Below are 16,505 nucleotides of genomic sequence, written 5' to 3'. Positions count from 1 at the left end.
CAATATTATTATGTTATGTTAAAATAATGTGATATTTCTTAGAGCGTGCAGGAGTTTGGTAGAGTAGACTTGCTTACCAGGGAAATAAGTATAATGTAGAGCAGAGATTGCCATAGAGTTGTAATGAAACCAGACCAGTCCTGGGCAGGTAGAACCACATAAAACTGACTGGGGATCAAGCCTACAAAGTAAGCTGCACCTTGTTCTGTTATAGAGAGAGAAGGAATCTTGATTAGACTTATACTCAAACACCAAGGCCCGTATTCTGAAGTCGGGTTTAAGTTACACTTAGGTTTAAAGTTGTGGTTTAAGTATGGACAGCCAATTGTTACATAAAACACTAAAACAGTAGAGATGTAATATTTCAGCTCATTTTGGTCTCAAATCATTCATATTTGTGTGGGAAGTTGTCTTCACCATCGATGAATCAGGAAAGAGCACAGTAAACATAAGAAACTATACAACTTAATAAAAAATTTGACACCTTTGGCTTCCCATAATTTTAGCACAGAGTTAGACCATGGTCTAAGTTAAACCTGACTTCAGAATACGTGCCAATGACACATATTATAAAGACAGCTTTTTAGTGAATACCTGGCCCTGTGACACAAAGGATAGTGATTGATAATTGGGCTGATTTTTAAAGGAGAATGAAACCTTTGGAACAAGATAGCTTGTGTGAAAACAAAAAAATCGAAGAAACAGATCATTACTTTAGTATATATTTCACTTAAATTATCTATCAGTAGATCATGTGTTCTTTCTATAGAAGGGCATGTAATACAGATTTTTAAAGAATACATCATGGATAAAGAGTTTGTATCACCACAAGAAAAAGCAAAAAGAGACATTTCGAGGGTATTTTATAGTTCATCAAAGGGAAAGTTGTTCACATGGGACATCACACATCCTTGTCGCATTGCCAATGGGAGGATCTCCATAGCATTAGTGATTGCAATATTCAAATGCTCATAACTTTCTCATTATTTGTCTGATTTTTCTCAAACTTTCTTTGTTCTTATTCTTTGAATTTTCTGTTTCGACACAAGCCTACTTGTTCCAAAGGTTTCATTCCCCTTTAAGCTTGAAGACATTGACCATGTACAATCGACTGCAAAGCTTTGTGTGAATGGGTCACTTGTTAGCATTACATTTCAATCAACATACATGTACATGATTCTGGTCCAATTAGATTGATACTAGGGGAAAATTCAAAGTAATAGATTCCACCGAAACCATCAAAATACAGTTATGATTTATGCTTTGAATCGAGGATACATCTTTATTTCGTCTTTAAACCACATTTGACAGACAAGTTCTTTCATAGTCTATAATGAATTTCATTTGAAAGGATTGATTCCTTATCAACTCTTGTATGACTTTTGTGCACAAGCTTTTACTTGTGCTGGACATCGTTTAAAGCAAAACTGTGCAAAAAAAAAAAAATGTTTTCATGCATTCAGCCCATTTACAAACACCAATAGTTGGAAGGGTCGTGTTCTAGTAACCAAGACCCAAATCTAAGATGATATGCCGTACTACCACATGGGTGGATAGGGAATGCGTTCCATTGACCTATATATGTCTGACAACTTTCCTTGAATTTGATTGGCTGAAGAGCACAGTTCCTATGGTAACTGTCGAAGGATAAACAAGAATTTTCTAATAAAACGTCTGACAAGTCTTTTCATGAGACACTCCACAGGCCTGGACTTAACTGGAGGGGCATTTCAAAGGGATGGCTGGGCTGGAGATATTTATATCTGAACAATTGGAGTAAAATTCCCAGAGCAAAATGCTGAAAATTTGATCAAAATCGGATAACAAATAACAAAGTTATTGAATTTTAAAGATTTGCATTATTCCCGTGAAACAGTTCTAGGCATGTCTTCATGAATATTCATTAGGTGGGCTGTTGATGTCATATCCCCACTTGTTCTTTTGTATTTTACTATATGAAATTAGGTTTATTCCAAATTTTTCTACCAAGAACTAAAACAATTGGATTGACAACTGATTAAGTGCATTAGTCATTTATTGCCGCAACTTATTTCATCATAATGGAGATACATCATTTACACATGTATGAAAAATATGAATCAATTTCATGTAATAACAGAAGAAAAAGGAAAGTGGGGATATGACATCATCAGCTCACCTAATGAATATTCATGATTATGTGCATATAACTGTTTTCACAAAAATATTGATAAAATTATACATTCAATAACTTCGTTATTTGTTATCCGATTTTGATGAAATTTTCAGCATTTTGCTCAGTGAATTTTACTCTATTTATTAAGATACTGTATAAATATTTTCAGCCCGGACCATCCCTTTTAACCAGCAACAAAATTGACAAACAAAAAATAGATTTTGTCATCACTCCAATCACATCCCCTATCCCCATGACACCCAATGAGGGAAGGGAGAGGGGTTACCACACTTTTCTAAGTCTTTTTGAAAATGTTCATTTTTTTCTCTGGGGTAATGGTGGGGAGAGGCAAACCCCCTTGCTCCAGACCTGCCAACCTCTGGGAATGAAAAATTGTATTCTGTGATAAAAAAAACTGTATTTTTCCCAAAAAAGTGTATTTCATAATAAAATGCGTGGCACACTCGCTCATCGCGGCGCTCAAGCTGCATGCAAGCTAAAATGCGCACTGCTCTTCCAGATGAAAAGAAACATTGAAACATGTGTATATCTCACCCTGGTTTTAACAAAATGATTGAAAAAAAAAACAAGTTACCTGAAATTACATTGATCTATTAACCATATTTGTGTAAGTTTTATGAAATAGAGACATACTATAGAGATGATTTTTCTCAATAAAATACGATTTTTTTTTTACAAAAACGTATTTTTTAAAGAAAAACGTACTGCCGTAATTTGGTTTAAAAAACATACTAAATACGCCCAAAACGTACTGGTTGGCAGGTCTGTTGCTCCCATCCCCTGGATTCTCTACTGCACTTTTGTCGGTTGTAAGCTACATATATGGAGACCAACGTCCAACAATTTTGTTGAGAAACAAAAAGAAATCACAATTACCTCCACCTGCTATCAGAAGAAGCAAGAAAAATAGGATTGTCTGAGCAGACTTCCATGAGAGGAACAGGACTGGCAGAAGGTGGCCAAGTCTCTTTAGAAATTCCATATCTAGCTTGTACCTGTCAGAATAAAATAAAAGGGCAAGATTGCAAAATCATAATATGAAAATGTAACCATGCACTGCCAAGGACATACAATAACTCCATTTAGGGATTAGTTCTAAGTTCTCTTTAATGTTTTTGATGAGTTTTTTTTTAATAGGTGAAGACCATTGAAACGTTAAAAATTTACACTGACATTGAGATCAACTTAACCTCAGCTCAAGATTACAGTGGCTTTCTTTGTTTAAAAATGGAATCAATATCAATAGAAATGTCGGAATGAAGTTGTATCCCATTGACATAATTTAGCATGTTTAGGGCGAGATCTTTTAGAAGGATAGTAGAAATCTCAAGGGCGAAATTTTCAGTTTTTTTTTTGCATTACACGCACATGAATGGGACGCAATCCCTGGCTCCGTGGAGAGAAAGCACACGTTAGTGAAAGATTTTCTCTCTAGCCTCTAGGAGCCTCCTGGCTAGGTAAGGTTAGTAGAGTATACTAACCTCGCATGTGTAAGTGGTATAACATGCCCTATCTTAAAAAAGAGATCCTTTTTATGCGTTTCTTTGGTCATGCATGTGGTATCCAATCGACATCACGCTTCGCTCCCTTTCACTGCAGTCATCAGTGATAAAGACTGAAGTCAGGGTGACCAGACGTCCCGTATTTCCCGGGATCGTCCCGTATTTTGCTCCTTTGTCCCAGCGTCCCGACAAACCCTTCCCAGGATGCCTATTTGTCCCGTATTTCAGAATATTGAACAAAATATACTTTAATATGTTTCAAAGTGAAGAATTTTCATCAAATAACCAACAAATGACAAGGCAGAGACAACAATAAAATCGATAACTGTAAACTTTTGCAAGTTTTGCAGTGATTTTCTTGCTAACCCAATACATTGCAAACGAATTCTCGCTACCCCAAATAGCGATTTCCCCGAGATCCGGGAAAATCCCTGTAACGCGCATTGCATTATGGGATAGCTTTTCGGTATTACAACTTCCTGTTCGGAAGTCCAATGCACTGTTTTGCCATTCAGATCAACAGTGCCGTCATGCACAACACAACGTGCTTTCGCTCGGAAAGTTCGTGATCACAACCCTCTCTTTCACGATACAGTTTAACGGCCTTTTCTGCTTAATTAAGTCACTAATTCTGCCCGAAGCTTTCCATTGCAAGGTATTCCTCTGTCAGTTAAGATTTTTTTAAGTTCCGAAACTGATTTTTTATCCATTTTGTGGTCGACGAAAAATTGAACGGAATGAATGCTGTATATATTTAGCGTCTAGTCGAATACGATCGTGATGTCAGGCCGGTCGCTAAATGCAAAATGTTAAGATATTCATTTTTTTTTTTATTTTTTTATAACCAAATAAAAACATGAATAAAAATTATTTTCACGTGAAATATATTTTTCATTTTTATTTATAATTCAAATTGAATCAAAACTGACCAAATTGAATAAAAAGTATCATAATCTGTACATATTACGCTGATTGGCATCGATTTCAGCGTGGTGGAAAACTCAGTATCGCGAACCTCGCACGAGCATGACTCTGAACCGGAAGTGGTGATGACGACCCGACGGAGTGAAAATTATCTCGTCTCGCGCATTATGAGATTTTTGTTCCTATTTGGGGTAGCGAGAATTGGACTGAGTCCTGCCTGTGTGTGGCAGGCTACTAGCTCGGCATGTACGATCGGAGCAGATTCTAAATAGCGCAAACAATCGCACATGATAAACAGTTTTTCCATTAAAATAATCACAAAATCGGCGGGAATTTTTAAAAATTATATTATGGATTGATTTTCTCAGATTACTGATTTGGTGATGTAATCGGAGTTTCATTACTAGATCTAGTTGTTTCAGCTTTCGTTTTAAGTCATCTTGTGATCTGTGCGAACTTGTAATGGGATGGGAGAGATGCCTGCGTGTGATGCCGCGTTGTTTAGGGACAGTGATTTTCCGCGATCGCGGAAAACGGACGGAATTCACGGAAAGGGCCTTTTGAAACGGAAAGTGGCATTTCAAACGGAAAATCACGGAAAACGTATTTTCCCTCAAAATACACAGAATAGCAACAGAAATTACTCCAAAATCACAACAAAATGAGAATATTAAATGGCCACAAACCCCAGAAAAAACGATCTCACTTCGCTGCTATCATGACAATTCACACATCGTGACTGCACTCGACATCAGCACACTCGATTGTACCCCGCACCGTACCCGTACCCAGCCGGCCGGGTTGGGCTTCACATGCACACATATCGTTCAACTACACGGTCGTGTGTTGCTGCCCTCTACGTTTGAAGATGTAACAGCACGATATCGTGGTCCTAAAATCCAAGATGGCGGATCGGCAAAAGCTGTTGACTGATGATAACGATGTCCAAAAAACCCCAAAATTATCGATGAAATATCATTTTACCGTGAAATAATGCTAATAATGTGAAAGGTGAGGATGTATGCATGCTAATGGGTTTGTAAAAATATTTTATGCACCCGCATAAATCCGATTAGAACAGATTATATTGTGTTGTTGGTACAGTAGCAGATACAAATTTTGACCAGTGCGAGTGTACGTGTTGTGATTTTGCTATTCAATGTGTAAACGGAATTGTCACTTTTCCGTGTGTACAAAGTCTATGGGGAAACGGAATTTCCGTTTTCTGACATGCTGAAACGGAATTTGAGATTTTCTGAAACGGAAAAGGCAATTTTTTGAAACGGAAAATCACTGTCCCTAGTTGTTCCATCTAATTTTTGAATTTTACAATGTTTCACTTTGAAATTTTATTCATTTCTAAAACATTTTAGTCTTTTTTTATTAGAAAAAAATTTTAAAACACCAAATATCATTAAGATTTTTGTTAGATTGGATTTTTTCTTCTTTCTTTTCTATCCTTCTTGCTTGCCCTTTTTTGTTCCATTTATCTTTATTTCCTATCTTTCTTTCCTGATCCTTTCTATCCCTCTCTGTTCATTTTTCTTTCTTTCCTTCTTTCTTTTTTAACTTTCCTTTTTCATTTCCTTCATCCTTTCTTTCCTTAAACTTTTCTTTGCTTCCTTTTCCCTTCCTCTCCTTTTTATTTTCGTTCTTTCTCTCCTTCCATTATTTTCTTCTTTCATTCTCTCTTCCCTTTCATCTTTTATTTCTTTCATTCTTTATTTTATTTCTTCCTTCTAATTCTCTTCCCTTATTCTTTCTTTCCCTCCCTTCCTTGTTTTTCTTCTTTCTTCCTTTGTTTTTTTTTTCATTTTCTGAAACATTTTTCTTTCCTTCATTCTTTCTTTCTTCCTCCTTTTTCTTACTTTTTTTCCTTTCTCTCATTTATTTTCTTTCACACATTTGTTCATCTTCCCTTCCTTTCTTTCTTTATTCATTTCAAATGAAGGAAACCCTTTTTCTCTCTTTTCTTTCTTTCATCCTTTATTCATTTAATTTTTTTTCCTACACTTTCCCCTTCATTTTTTTCTTTCTTTCTTCTCAATTAATTCATCTCTTTTCTTTTCTAACACTGTTTAGCCTTCTTTGTTTATTAAGGCCTGGCTCGGTCGATCCGCTCGTGCAACATGCTTTGTCGATTGTCCTGTATTTCTTTTTGTGAAATCTGGTAACCTGACCATGGCATGCTGACTGAAGTTCTTCTTGAGTTCTTCTTGCGTTGAGTACAGCGGCTATAGCGACCAAAATTAATGCAAACAATCGGGTGAGCTGCCACAGTTCAGGACAATCTTTCGGTCGTATAACTTAGTCGACCTTGTTGAGACTTGCCATCACATTTGCCAAAAAATTCTGGTGGGGTAATTTGCTCGAAGTCGGCCGGTGGCGAAACTGCAAGTGCATAGCTAGCTACTACTGTACTAGCTAGCGCCCCAAGCTCAGCAGCTCAGCTCAGCCGCAGGTGGCAAGTGGAACGGCGCGGGATCGCATCGACGCCTGAGGTTCGGGGGCCATCAAAGCGCGAGGACTGTTCCAATGCATGGGCGATGCGAGCGCAAGGTCGATTGGCAAACATTACAACAATTTAAGTGAGCTGATTCAATATATTTAAAATCATTTAAACACGAATAAAAGAGTGATCATGAAATAAAAACAAAATCTACACAACACATACCTCTTCGACACTGTTGACATTCTTATAACAGCATTAAACAACTTTAGCTTTCCCAGGAACTGCGACGCGCTGCACTGGACTCAACTTTCACCTGCATGTATACTGCTGACTCGGTTTTGACGAAATGCACGTGCTATCGCTAATAAAGGTTTGCTGTTAAAAATGTTCAGGCTTTCCTAAAAATGCATTTAGTCTGTAAAAATATGATATGTTTCTGAAAAGCTATAGGAATCAAATAAATTCCAAAGTAACATCATTCCAATCATAGAAATTAATTTTATGCACTGCCATTCATAATAACTCTTACTCAAAATTATTTTTATTAAAGGAAAATATTTTTCGAAATCCAGAATTAAGACTAGCCTATATGGCCCTGTCTCAGGATCAAGACACGATGTGAATGCATGTGTGCGATTTCTTACGCATTCAAGAAAATGGTTGACATCATCATTTCTTGATGCAATAGTTCAAATAGCACATGGGCGAAATCACTGTTTCACAGCTATATGTGTTGATGAAACCCTGGCTATATGTAAAAATCAGGGGCATCGATCCGTCTACACAGGCAAGTGCAGTTCTTCTACTTCTTTGCCATTTTTTACTATGTGATCGTGATCTCTTAAAATTGTAGTTGAATTAACTGTTTTAACAGATGATTGAGCTTACATAGACTATTTTAGTCTAACCCAGGGAGCTCCGGCCCGCTGCGCGGGCCGGAGCTCCCGGACCCTGGGCCGGGTTAATTTTAGGCTGGACTTAGTGTGCCGGCATTGACTCAATTGCAATTCAATTTTCAAAAATTTCAGCCTTCAACTTGAAATTGAAGTTCTAGTTCAGAACTTCAGGTCCCAAAATGGACAAATATTGTTGTAATTAGCTTAAATTAAAAACTTATGTTGGGGAGAATCATCGCTAATTTTTGCTCAATTACTGCCTAGGCTACTGACTGGTCTCTTTTTTTTTCAAAAGATATGAAGAAGTTCAAATTGATTGAAATTAATCTTTCAATTTGAAAGGGAAATTTGCATTTGCAATTGATTGTACTGTAGGCCCTAACGTTAGGCCTGAGTCGCCTGACTAAGATCGAAATATTTTCATGTTGAGTAAGATTGGTCTAGATCTAGTAGGCCCTACTCATACTCATAGTAGTAGTAATAGTATCGAGATCTGACAGATCTACTCGAATGTTAGAAAAGTTTTACTTATCACTGACACTTTATGACTTTATGAGTTTTTACTTTTATTTCATTTTTTTTAGGCAGGGTTCCAGTTCGACATTAATACTACACAAGCTCTTCAATGTCGATCATGACAAACTAAACTAACATCAGCCATGCCTTCATACCTCCCATCCATGGTTACCCTCACTGCTGGAGCCTTTGTCCTGATTTCTGTCTATTTATACAGGAGAAAATACAGGTAATTATGTCCCCCACTCCTCCCTGCCCCCCTCCTGATGACACCTGGCATGATCGTGAGTTGAGACTTCAGCTAATAAACCTTGAGTTGACTGATGTCTTCCCTAAAATTTGTATTGTAGGATGGGGGTTCGGCACTTCGGTGTCTGGACAATTTTAAAATTTTGAAGCCTGTTTACATTATAGTTTGATTATACAAAAGAAATATGAATTTAATAGTTTCTTGTAATCTTTTTCAATTTTGTTTTCTATAATTGGTATTGCCTACCATTTACTAAAAATTGATGAGACTTTGCTTGTTACTTTTTTCTAAATGGCTGGGGTGGTATTCTGAAAATTGTCTTAACTTGTAAATATTCTTGTAACTCGGCAAGATAAAAGCTCGCAATAATTCTCTTAAATAGGTATTCTGAAAATTGTCTTATCTCTGTAACTTAATTAGCAAGGATATGCCCTATCTTATCTCTGACATGCCCAATAATTCATCATCAACCAATCAATAAACTTTTCATATGCTTAGGTCATTCAATAGAATCTGATAAATAATTAAGCGCATTGTTGGCATGAGGCGTACATACCCTTGCGCCCTTGACGCTTAGGCTTGTGCGCTACTGTGCAAAAAATACACTAGGCTGTTCTCCCAGTCATAATTTCTTTGAAAAGATTCATCATCTCGTAACCAATTTTTAATTGCTGAAAAGTCTACCGATCCGTCTCTGTAATGTCTTCGAAATGTCACAATTTTTTGAAGTGCTTAAATATAGTGCCCTTTTCTACGTCCAAGAAGTAAAATGCCCGCCCCCCCCCCCACTCAAAACCTATTCAGAGCCCAGTAGAAGGACCCATTGTATTCTTTTTTAAGTGCCCCTTTGCATTCTTGTATCAGATAAGTAGCCCTTCTAAAGATTTTTAAATGACTCAAACTTCTCGTTCCCATTCAGCACCTGTTTTCTTTATCTTAATTTAGTGATCTGTTCTCTTAGATCTCTTTTAATTGAATAATCGCTGTTCATCTCTGATCAAGCCCCCCTTTGAATATGCGTTTACTTTTGATAAATTAGCGTCTTTAGTTTGATCAAAATTTCCAGTCTGTTATTGTGAGGTATAGTGCTCTTTCTTTTGCTGCTTCTGCAGGGGCAGCAGAGAAAAATTCTCACTTTTTATCTAAATGAAATGTGCCCTTTTGAGGTAACACTTTTTTAATCTGCACCTTTTTGTTCCTATAGATTTTCAACTTCAAGGAGGTGTAAACATTCGACCCAGTGATTTACATCAATATTAAAATATGAACCAAGTTAGACTGATACAGGGTAGATGTCTAGATTGTCATAAGTAATAAGATAAAACTATCAGGAAAACTAGAGATAATGCGATTTTTTTTTCAAAAGAAAATGTTTGTCTAATTCTACTAGGTGAATGTAAACCTTTGACAATTTCCTGTCCATTGTTTTGCTTAAACAGGGAGAGGACTACACCTTCGACTTCAACAAAGGATACACTGGAAGGAGATGTCTACCAGCCTGTTACAGTTATCGAGAACTATGATATATTTGTCATTGATTCATCAAGCGAACATCGCTTGGCTGTAGAGAGCTTTGCAGAAGCTGCTAAACTTTTGAAGGTATATGGGTTTTTTTCTGGGTTTTTTTGTGTCATTAGGTGACGCTTTGTGCGTTTGTTATGGTTTTTTTTTTTTTATTATTCAGAGCAGGCCTCAAATTCCCTCAATATGCCAGAAACCAGCAGAGAGGCAGAGACTGTGGACTCTGGCTCTCCTTTTACTGGTTGTGATGTCATCTTCCTTTGTTCATAGTTGTGGGCATTGTGGCATTTATGAAATTTTCACATGCCCTTTTCTATTTGGCCTTAGTGCCATTTTTCATGAATGTGATTGTGAATACTTTGTGTATGCCCTTTAAATGTGGTCATGGTACCCTTTGCTGCCACGCTTATTTGGAAAAGTGCCCCTCGTGGCTAACCAGAGTGGTCTTGCCCATCCAAAATCTCTTTTCAAGGTCTGTCAGAGCTCGTGAAAGAGTAAGGGAATAAAACTGGTACAATTTGGTAAATCATTCTGTAATGCTATTGCTAAGCAGTATAAAGTGGGTGTAATATTTAAAGAATTTTCATAATTTATTTCTTTAAGCAGGAATATGAATTTCAAGAACAGAAGACAGTCCATGCTGGTATGAAAATATTGTAGATCTCGATTCTGATAGGTTTTGTTATGCCTCCACCCACTTTGGGTCATCCATCTGTCGCATACTTAATTTCCACTTACACCTCAAGGCTCTGTCATTATATCCTTTGGTTCTCTTGCAGTGTGCTTCTATTTTGAACCAATCTATGTCTTCTGTGTCTATTTAGTCACCAGGTTATAGGTCTTGACCATGAATGGGTGACCAAGGATGGTCAAAGACATCCCAGGGACCCATAGGAGGCGGCGGAAGCGGGGGGATGGGGGGTCTTGTCCCCCCCCCTAAATTTTAGGTGGGGGACAGACCCCCCAAAAATGTATGTTGATAACCCCTTTTTTTTTTTTTTTTTTTTTTTTGCTTGTCAATTTTTTTTCCCTGCATCCCCCCTAAATTCATGTTGAGCCCCCCCCCCCCTTAAATTTTTGTTGATGACCTAATTTTTTTGGCTTCTGCCTCCAATGCAGGGACCCTCTTGCTGTCTTGCAGGTTGCTTCTGTGAATTCTTCTGTGTGGGTGTGTGATCACCAGGGGTATAGATCTTGACTGAATGGGTGACCAATCTCTGGTTCTTCTGCAGGTCTTTCTCTTCCTTAAATAAATATGTTCTGTGTCTGATAACCAGGTTATGTTTCTTGACTGTGAATGGGTGACCAAAGGTGGTCAAAGACAACCTGTGGTTCTCCTGCAGGTCTCGCTCTTCCATGTACATCAATCAATCTTTACTGTGTTTGTTTGATCACTAGGTTATTGGTCTTGACTGCGAATGGGTGACCAAAGACGGTCAAAGACAACCTGTTGCTCTCCTGCAGATCTCTTCCCCTGTAAATCAATCTTGCCTTCTGTTTCGTCTTGACCAGCTTGGTGGAAAACTCCCCGAGAGTATCGGCAAGATCCTCGAAGATCGCAAGTAAGTTAAATACTTTTCCCACCACAATATTAATTATTTAATACAATTATGTTTCTCTTTTTACCTAAATTGTATTGTTAGACTCTGCTTTAAGCATTGTGAATAAAAATCCCAGGTAAAGTGTTAAATGTATAAAAAATAAATCTTATAGATGCGGACAATTACATGAATATATCATACTATTAAAATATTAAATTGATTCAAACTTGCATAGTTTCTGATGATCAGTCATTAAATATTTTATTGATAGCCATGTAAGATATCAGTATGATCAGATGAGTGTAATAATGCAGCTACTTGTTCAAGCTATGAATGGACATCTTAGATATTAACATCATCTTTTATAACTTTTTGCTTTCAAAGCACATTAAAGGTTGGTGTAGGAGTAATTGATGATGCCAAACGCCTTCTCACCGATTACCAGATCATCACCCATGGATGCCTTGACCTACGCCACCTTGCACTCCGACATCTTGCTCGGACCTTGAGAGGGCGCTCTCTGAGTTTACGGGAACTAGCCAGCATTGTCCTCCAGCATGAAATGTCAAAGAACGACAGGGTGCGGTGTGGCAATTGGGAAGCAGTGCCATTGTCCAAAGAACAAATCAATTATGCTGCTGAAGATGCAGTCATTGGGGCAGCCATATTCTTAAAGATTGTTGCCTATAAGATGAAATTAAAACACTTTGAATCATTCTTTCAACTAGAAATATGGAAGAGCATTTCTTCCATGTGCCAGGGCATCGTTGACATGTACCCTGACATGAAGCAGCTTACCAACACAAACTCATCTTCAAAGAAACCAGAAAAACATTCAAAAGGAGTTTGCATTAAATCCAAAGAGCGCCCTCTAAGTAGAGCCTACAAGACAAGGAAGTCTGTGATGTACCACAACTGCCGTCTCCTAGCCCCAGACGACACCCTCCTCTGCACATGTGACAAGAGAAAAGCGTTATGGTACGTCAGCAAGGAGATTGGGGAGATCATCTGTGAGGAACCCTTGACAGTGCGGCTCTTGTTTGAGCCTTCGGGGGTCCCTGGTCCAGATCGAGAGTACTACCAGATAGAGAAGAAGAACATGTGTGTGGTGTGTGGCTGGGAGGACTCTTACATTAAGAAGCATGTAGTCCCACATGAATACAGAAGGTGAGTCTCATATGATGTCTTCTTCACGTGTCTAAACTTATATATAGTTCAATTTCTAAGTCAGTGATGTCAGGTTTGTGGCCATCTCTAATGCTTTGTAAATAAAAGCATTTTGTCTCTCATTTTTATTAATCATGCAAAATTGGTCAAATGCAGTGTGCTCAATGCCTTTAATCAGTGTCCTTTCGAAGTGATTGAGAACCACATTTCATGGCTTAAGTTTTCCTGGGATTGAATTTCTACTGGTTAAAACTTATTCTTCCCAGTGCTTGGGATGCATTGTTCAATATATTTCTTTAATTTTTCAGTTCTCACTTGTGGCATATGCTTTATTGTATGTTTTATTAAAAAGTACTGACTCACATGCCTTTCATGATGAATGCTGTTGGCCGTATGTATTTAACACACCAACTTCCAGGCCTTTCGCAGGACCTTGTAACATAATTTGAGTTAGGGTGAACTCCAATACTAAAGAAGCAGCTAAGTGGCCACTGTAGCATCTTGGTTGATTCTGGAATGAAATTTTTGACAATTTCTCTTTCTTGCAGACACTTCCCACAATACCTCAAGATGCATTCATCTCATGATGTCCTGCTGCTATGTCTGAAATGTCATCAGAGGAGCGGAGCACATGACAACATCCTGCGGCAGGAAATCTCCATCCAATACAACGCTCCCCTTAGCAACAGGACCAATGCCAAACGTCTGGAAGATCCTCAAAGGGTACAACTCCGCTCCGTCGCAAGAGCTCTAATCCGCCACAAGAATGCGAACAACCTTCCGGAGCAGCGAGTACAGGAGCTGACAGACCATCTTCGGGAGTTCTTTGGAGTCGACGAGATAGACGATAGCCTCCTTCAGAAGGGAGTGTCCATCGAAACTAAAGTGACGAATGAGAACTACTTAGGGTCACATGGCCTGAAGGTTGTGGAGGAATTGATGAAAAAGGAAGATGGTTTGACGAAGTTTGAGAAGCTCTGGAGACAGAATTTCCTGGACACAATGGAGCCTCAGTATCTCCCAGAGCTATGGTCTGTGGATCATTTGCATGAAGCATCTGTTTGCAAGAAGTGAGGGCATTTAATAGATATATATCAATTATCTGTCATTATTTATTTTCTTTTGGATGATAAACCAAGGGATTTTTTTATGATCAAGACTCAAAGCACTTGGCTTGAGAAGTTTGTGCAATGTTTTCTTGCAGCACAAGTCATTCCAAAAATTTGGATATATGTGAACAGTACTATCCACTCTAGATAAAATGGTAGCCAGGGGAGTGTTTCATCAACATTTTTGTCCGACAAGTTGTCAGATCTGACAACTTTCCTTGATTCTGATTGGCTGAGAGGGACTGTTACTATGGTAACCGTCGGATAAAACAGGACTTGTCGGATAAAACGTCCGACAAGTCTTTTCATGAAACGCTCCCCTGGAATGTGGTTTTGTTTCCAGGATTTCTTTATTCTTTCAATGTATTTTATCTTTATTTAATCATGTGCAGAAGAAAAATGTGTATACCACAAGTTTGTTTTATTAGGAAAGAAGTAGACTCCATGACATTTGCTTTTGAATTTTTATTTTCACTTTCACTGTGCGGAAAATTCGCACAGAAGCGGGAAACTCTAAAATCTAAAACTAACCAAACTATACCTATTCTTGATTTATTCTATACTAAAAATGCTCTTGGCCTGGGGCTGTTTCATAAAGTTGTTTTAATTTATGCATAATTTGTGACCCATTCTTTTGTGCCAATCTCTTTGATTCTCAACTAAGATTGAAATACAATCTTTGCATTATTAAGATTCTTGTATTAGCAAGTGTCTGAATGCTAAGTTTATAATTGGATATCCCATTTTAGCACAAGAACAGGGCCGGGGTTCAATTCAATATTTAAGCCAGAATTTTAGGTATTTTACTCAGTATTTTGCTTAAGTAAAATACTTATCTATCTTTGGGTTTCAATTTTATGGCTAATTATTTTGCTTAAATCTTAAGTCAGATGCCTAACAGGCATAAGAGTGGTGTGCATGCAGTTTACAAGTGTACAAACGTACAGTCATACGTACTGCCCACAGATGGAATACATATTGTGCATTATTCGGCTTCTACTTTATGACGCCATAATGGTATTTAGTAAGTATTTTACTTAAATTTGGCTTGATAGAGTAAAAAAAATTGATGTGATCTGAATATGAAATTAAGCATTTTACTTAGCCAAGTGAAATGCTAAGTAAAAATACTTACAAAATCATTAATTTCAATTGCATAGCAGGAGGCATAACTTATAAAGAGCTTTTAAAACGGCCCCCAGAATTCTAACTTGTTATCGTTAGAGATATTATTTACCCTGGTAGTTATGACCAAGTGTTACAGGCACCAAAGGATAATATATATATTTAATTTCATCCTCTGGCATTATTGTCTTACCATAGAATATGAATTTCTTCAGTTACCTTACAACTTGATCATTTAAACTGCTAGTCTATCAAGATTAATGTTATGTAAAATGTATGGAGAGATTTACTGCAGTATATTTGGTATTCCTCTATTCATCTGTTAAACATACGTTGGGTATGAGAAACAAATGCATTTTTAGTTGTCTCAGGAATCTTTATGTAGATGATCATTACATTCAGATATAATGAGATGATCGCATCATCATATATAAAATGTGTCTGCTTTTTTTAACAAATAATTTTGTATTTTATACAGATGACAGATCATGTATCTCTTTGTAATGAAGAATAAAGGTTTAAGACTGAAAAAAAGATTATATGTTCCATTTCCATTTGTAACAAAAGCCTAATTTTTAGAGAAAGAGTGCTTTCTACATACTTGAAAAATTGTTAAGGATATTTGAAGAAAATGAATTACAAGGACATTGATATTTGCAAGAAAGTTTGCCCCAAAGTGTAGATAAAGGGCTGTTTGTAGGAAGCAGGGAGGAATGACCTTCCCCTGGTTATCTGTGACTGCACTTCCATTGACACATTTAAACGCGTCTGTTCATTACTTCCTATTTTTAATTGGTCCTTAATTTATCTCTGTATTTGTACTGTTCTCTCTCTCTCTCTCTCTTTTACTGCGCCTTGGGCACTCTGCAGAGTGGATTTGGCGCATTACAAGTCACATTTATTATTATTATTAGGAAGGAGTACTCCATTGATGTCGATTTCAAGGGGGTATGGAGGGCACCTGGGGAAGCAAGGTGCCAATTTCAGGGACGCTTGAAAAAAAATCAAGTATATTCTTTCAAATCTTGGCATTAAATCCAACCCAAAAATAAAAAAAGCCACTCATATAAAAGTTTGGAAGAGGGTGTTATTTCAACGGTCAGCACTTAATGTTAGATGAAAAATTATAGATTGGGGGAGATATGAGAGAGGCAGATATAGAGGGGAGAGAGACACTGATACTCTAGAATGAATAAAAAAGATACGTAAATTGGGGAGTAATAAAGAAGGAAAGGGAAAAGGTGAAAAACTAGATAGAGGGCAAAATAAAGCGAAAAATCATGGTAAAAAGGAAGGTTACTATTGCGCTCCCCAGTACCCCCCCCA

General features: G+C 37.5%; 2 protein-coding genes across 6 annotated transcripts in view; one reads left to right on the top strand and one right to left on the bottom strand.

Annotated features, from left to right (window-relative positions):
• The window catches only part of LOC129262951 (lysosomal cobalamin transporter ABCD4-like), a 23,701-nt gene extending 16,287 nt beyond the window's left edge, over positions 1-7,414 (bottom strand). The window contains exons 1-3 of the mRNA XM_064102964.1: positions 7,277-7,414; positions 3,053-3,171; positions 78-205 (exon numbers count right to left, since the gene is read on the bottom strand). Coding sequence (XP_063959034.1) covers positions 78-205; positions 3,053-3,171; positions 7,277-7,296 — 267 coding nt within the window. The 5' untranslated portion in view covers positions 7,297-7,414. The remainder of the gene's footprint in view (positions 1-77; positions 206-3,052; positions 3,172-7,276) is intronic.
• Positions 7,335-16,505, top strand: LOC129262964 (exonuclease 3'-5' domain-containing protein 2-like). Of its 5 annotated transcripts, none has more exons than XM_064102995.1 (6): positions 7,335-7,424; positions 8,535-8,695; positions 10,156-10,315; positions 11,636-11,799; positions 12,163-12,945; positions 13,494-16,504. In XM_064102995.1, exons 2-6 carry the CDS (start codon positions 8,610-8,612, stop codon positions 14,017-14,019), a joined length of 1,719 nt encoding a protein of 572 aa, XP_063959065.1. In that variant the 5' UTR covers positions 7,335-7,424; positions 8,535-8,609; the 3' UTR covers positions 14,020-16,504. The 5 variants fall into 5 exon arrangements, with proteins under 5 accessions (XP_063959065.1, XP_063959040.1, XP_063959060.1 ...); XM_064102970.1 differs by having other exon boundaries at positions 7,401-7,845; positions 8,539-8,695; positions 13,494-16,505; XM_064102990.1 differs by lacking the exon at positions 7,335-7,424 and adding an exon at positions 7,980-8,014.

The sequence above is a fragment of the Lytechinus pictus genome, chromosome 1, assembly GCF_037042905.1.
Source record: "Lytechinus pictus isolate F3 Inbred chromosome 1, Lp3.0, whole genome shotgun sequence".
Classification (NCBI taxonomy): domain Eukaryota; kingdom Metazoa; phylum Echinodermata; class Echinoidea; order Temnopleuroida; family Toxopneustidae; genus Lytechinus; species Lytechinus pictus.
The sequence above is the reverse complement of the archived record's forward strand: the minus strand, read 5'-3'. Positions and strand labels throughout refer to the sequence as shown.

What these genes read in the sequence shown, in the direction of transcription:
- LOC129262964 (XM_064102970.1), top strand. Translation starts at nt 8,610, where the DNA reads ATGCCTTCATACCTCCCATCCATGGTTACCCTCACTGCTGGAGCCTTT. An exon ending in TTATACAGGAGAAAATACAG is followed by an intron (nt 8,696 to 10,155) that starts GTAATTATGTCC and finishes TTGCTTAAACAG; the next exon opens with GGAGAGGACTACACCTTCGA. An exon ending in AAGATCCTCGAAGATCGCAA is followed by an intron (nt 11,800 to 12,162) that starts GTAAGTTAAATA and finishes TTGCTTTCAAAG; the next exon opens with CACATTAAAGGTTGGTGTAG.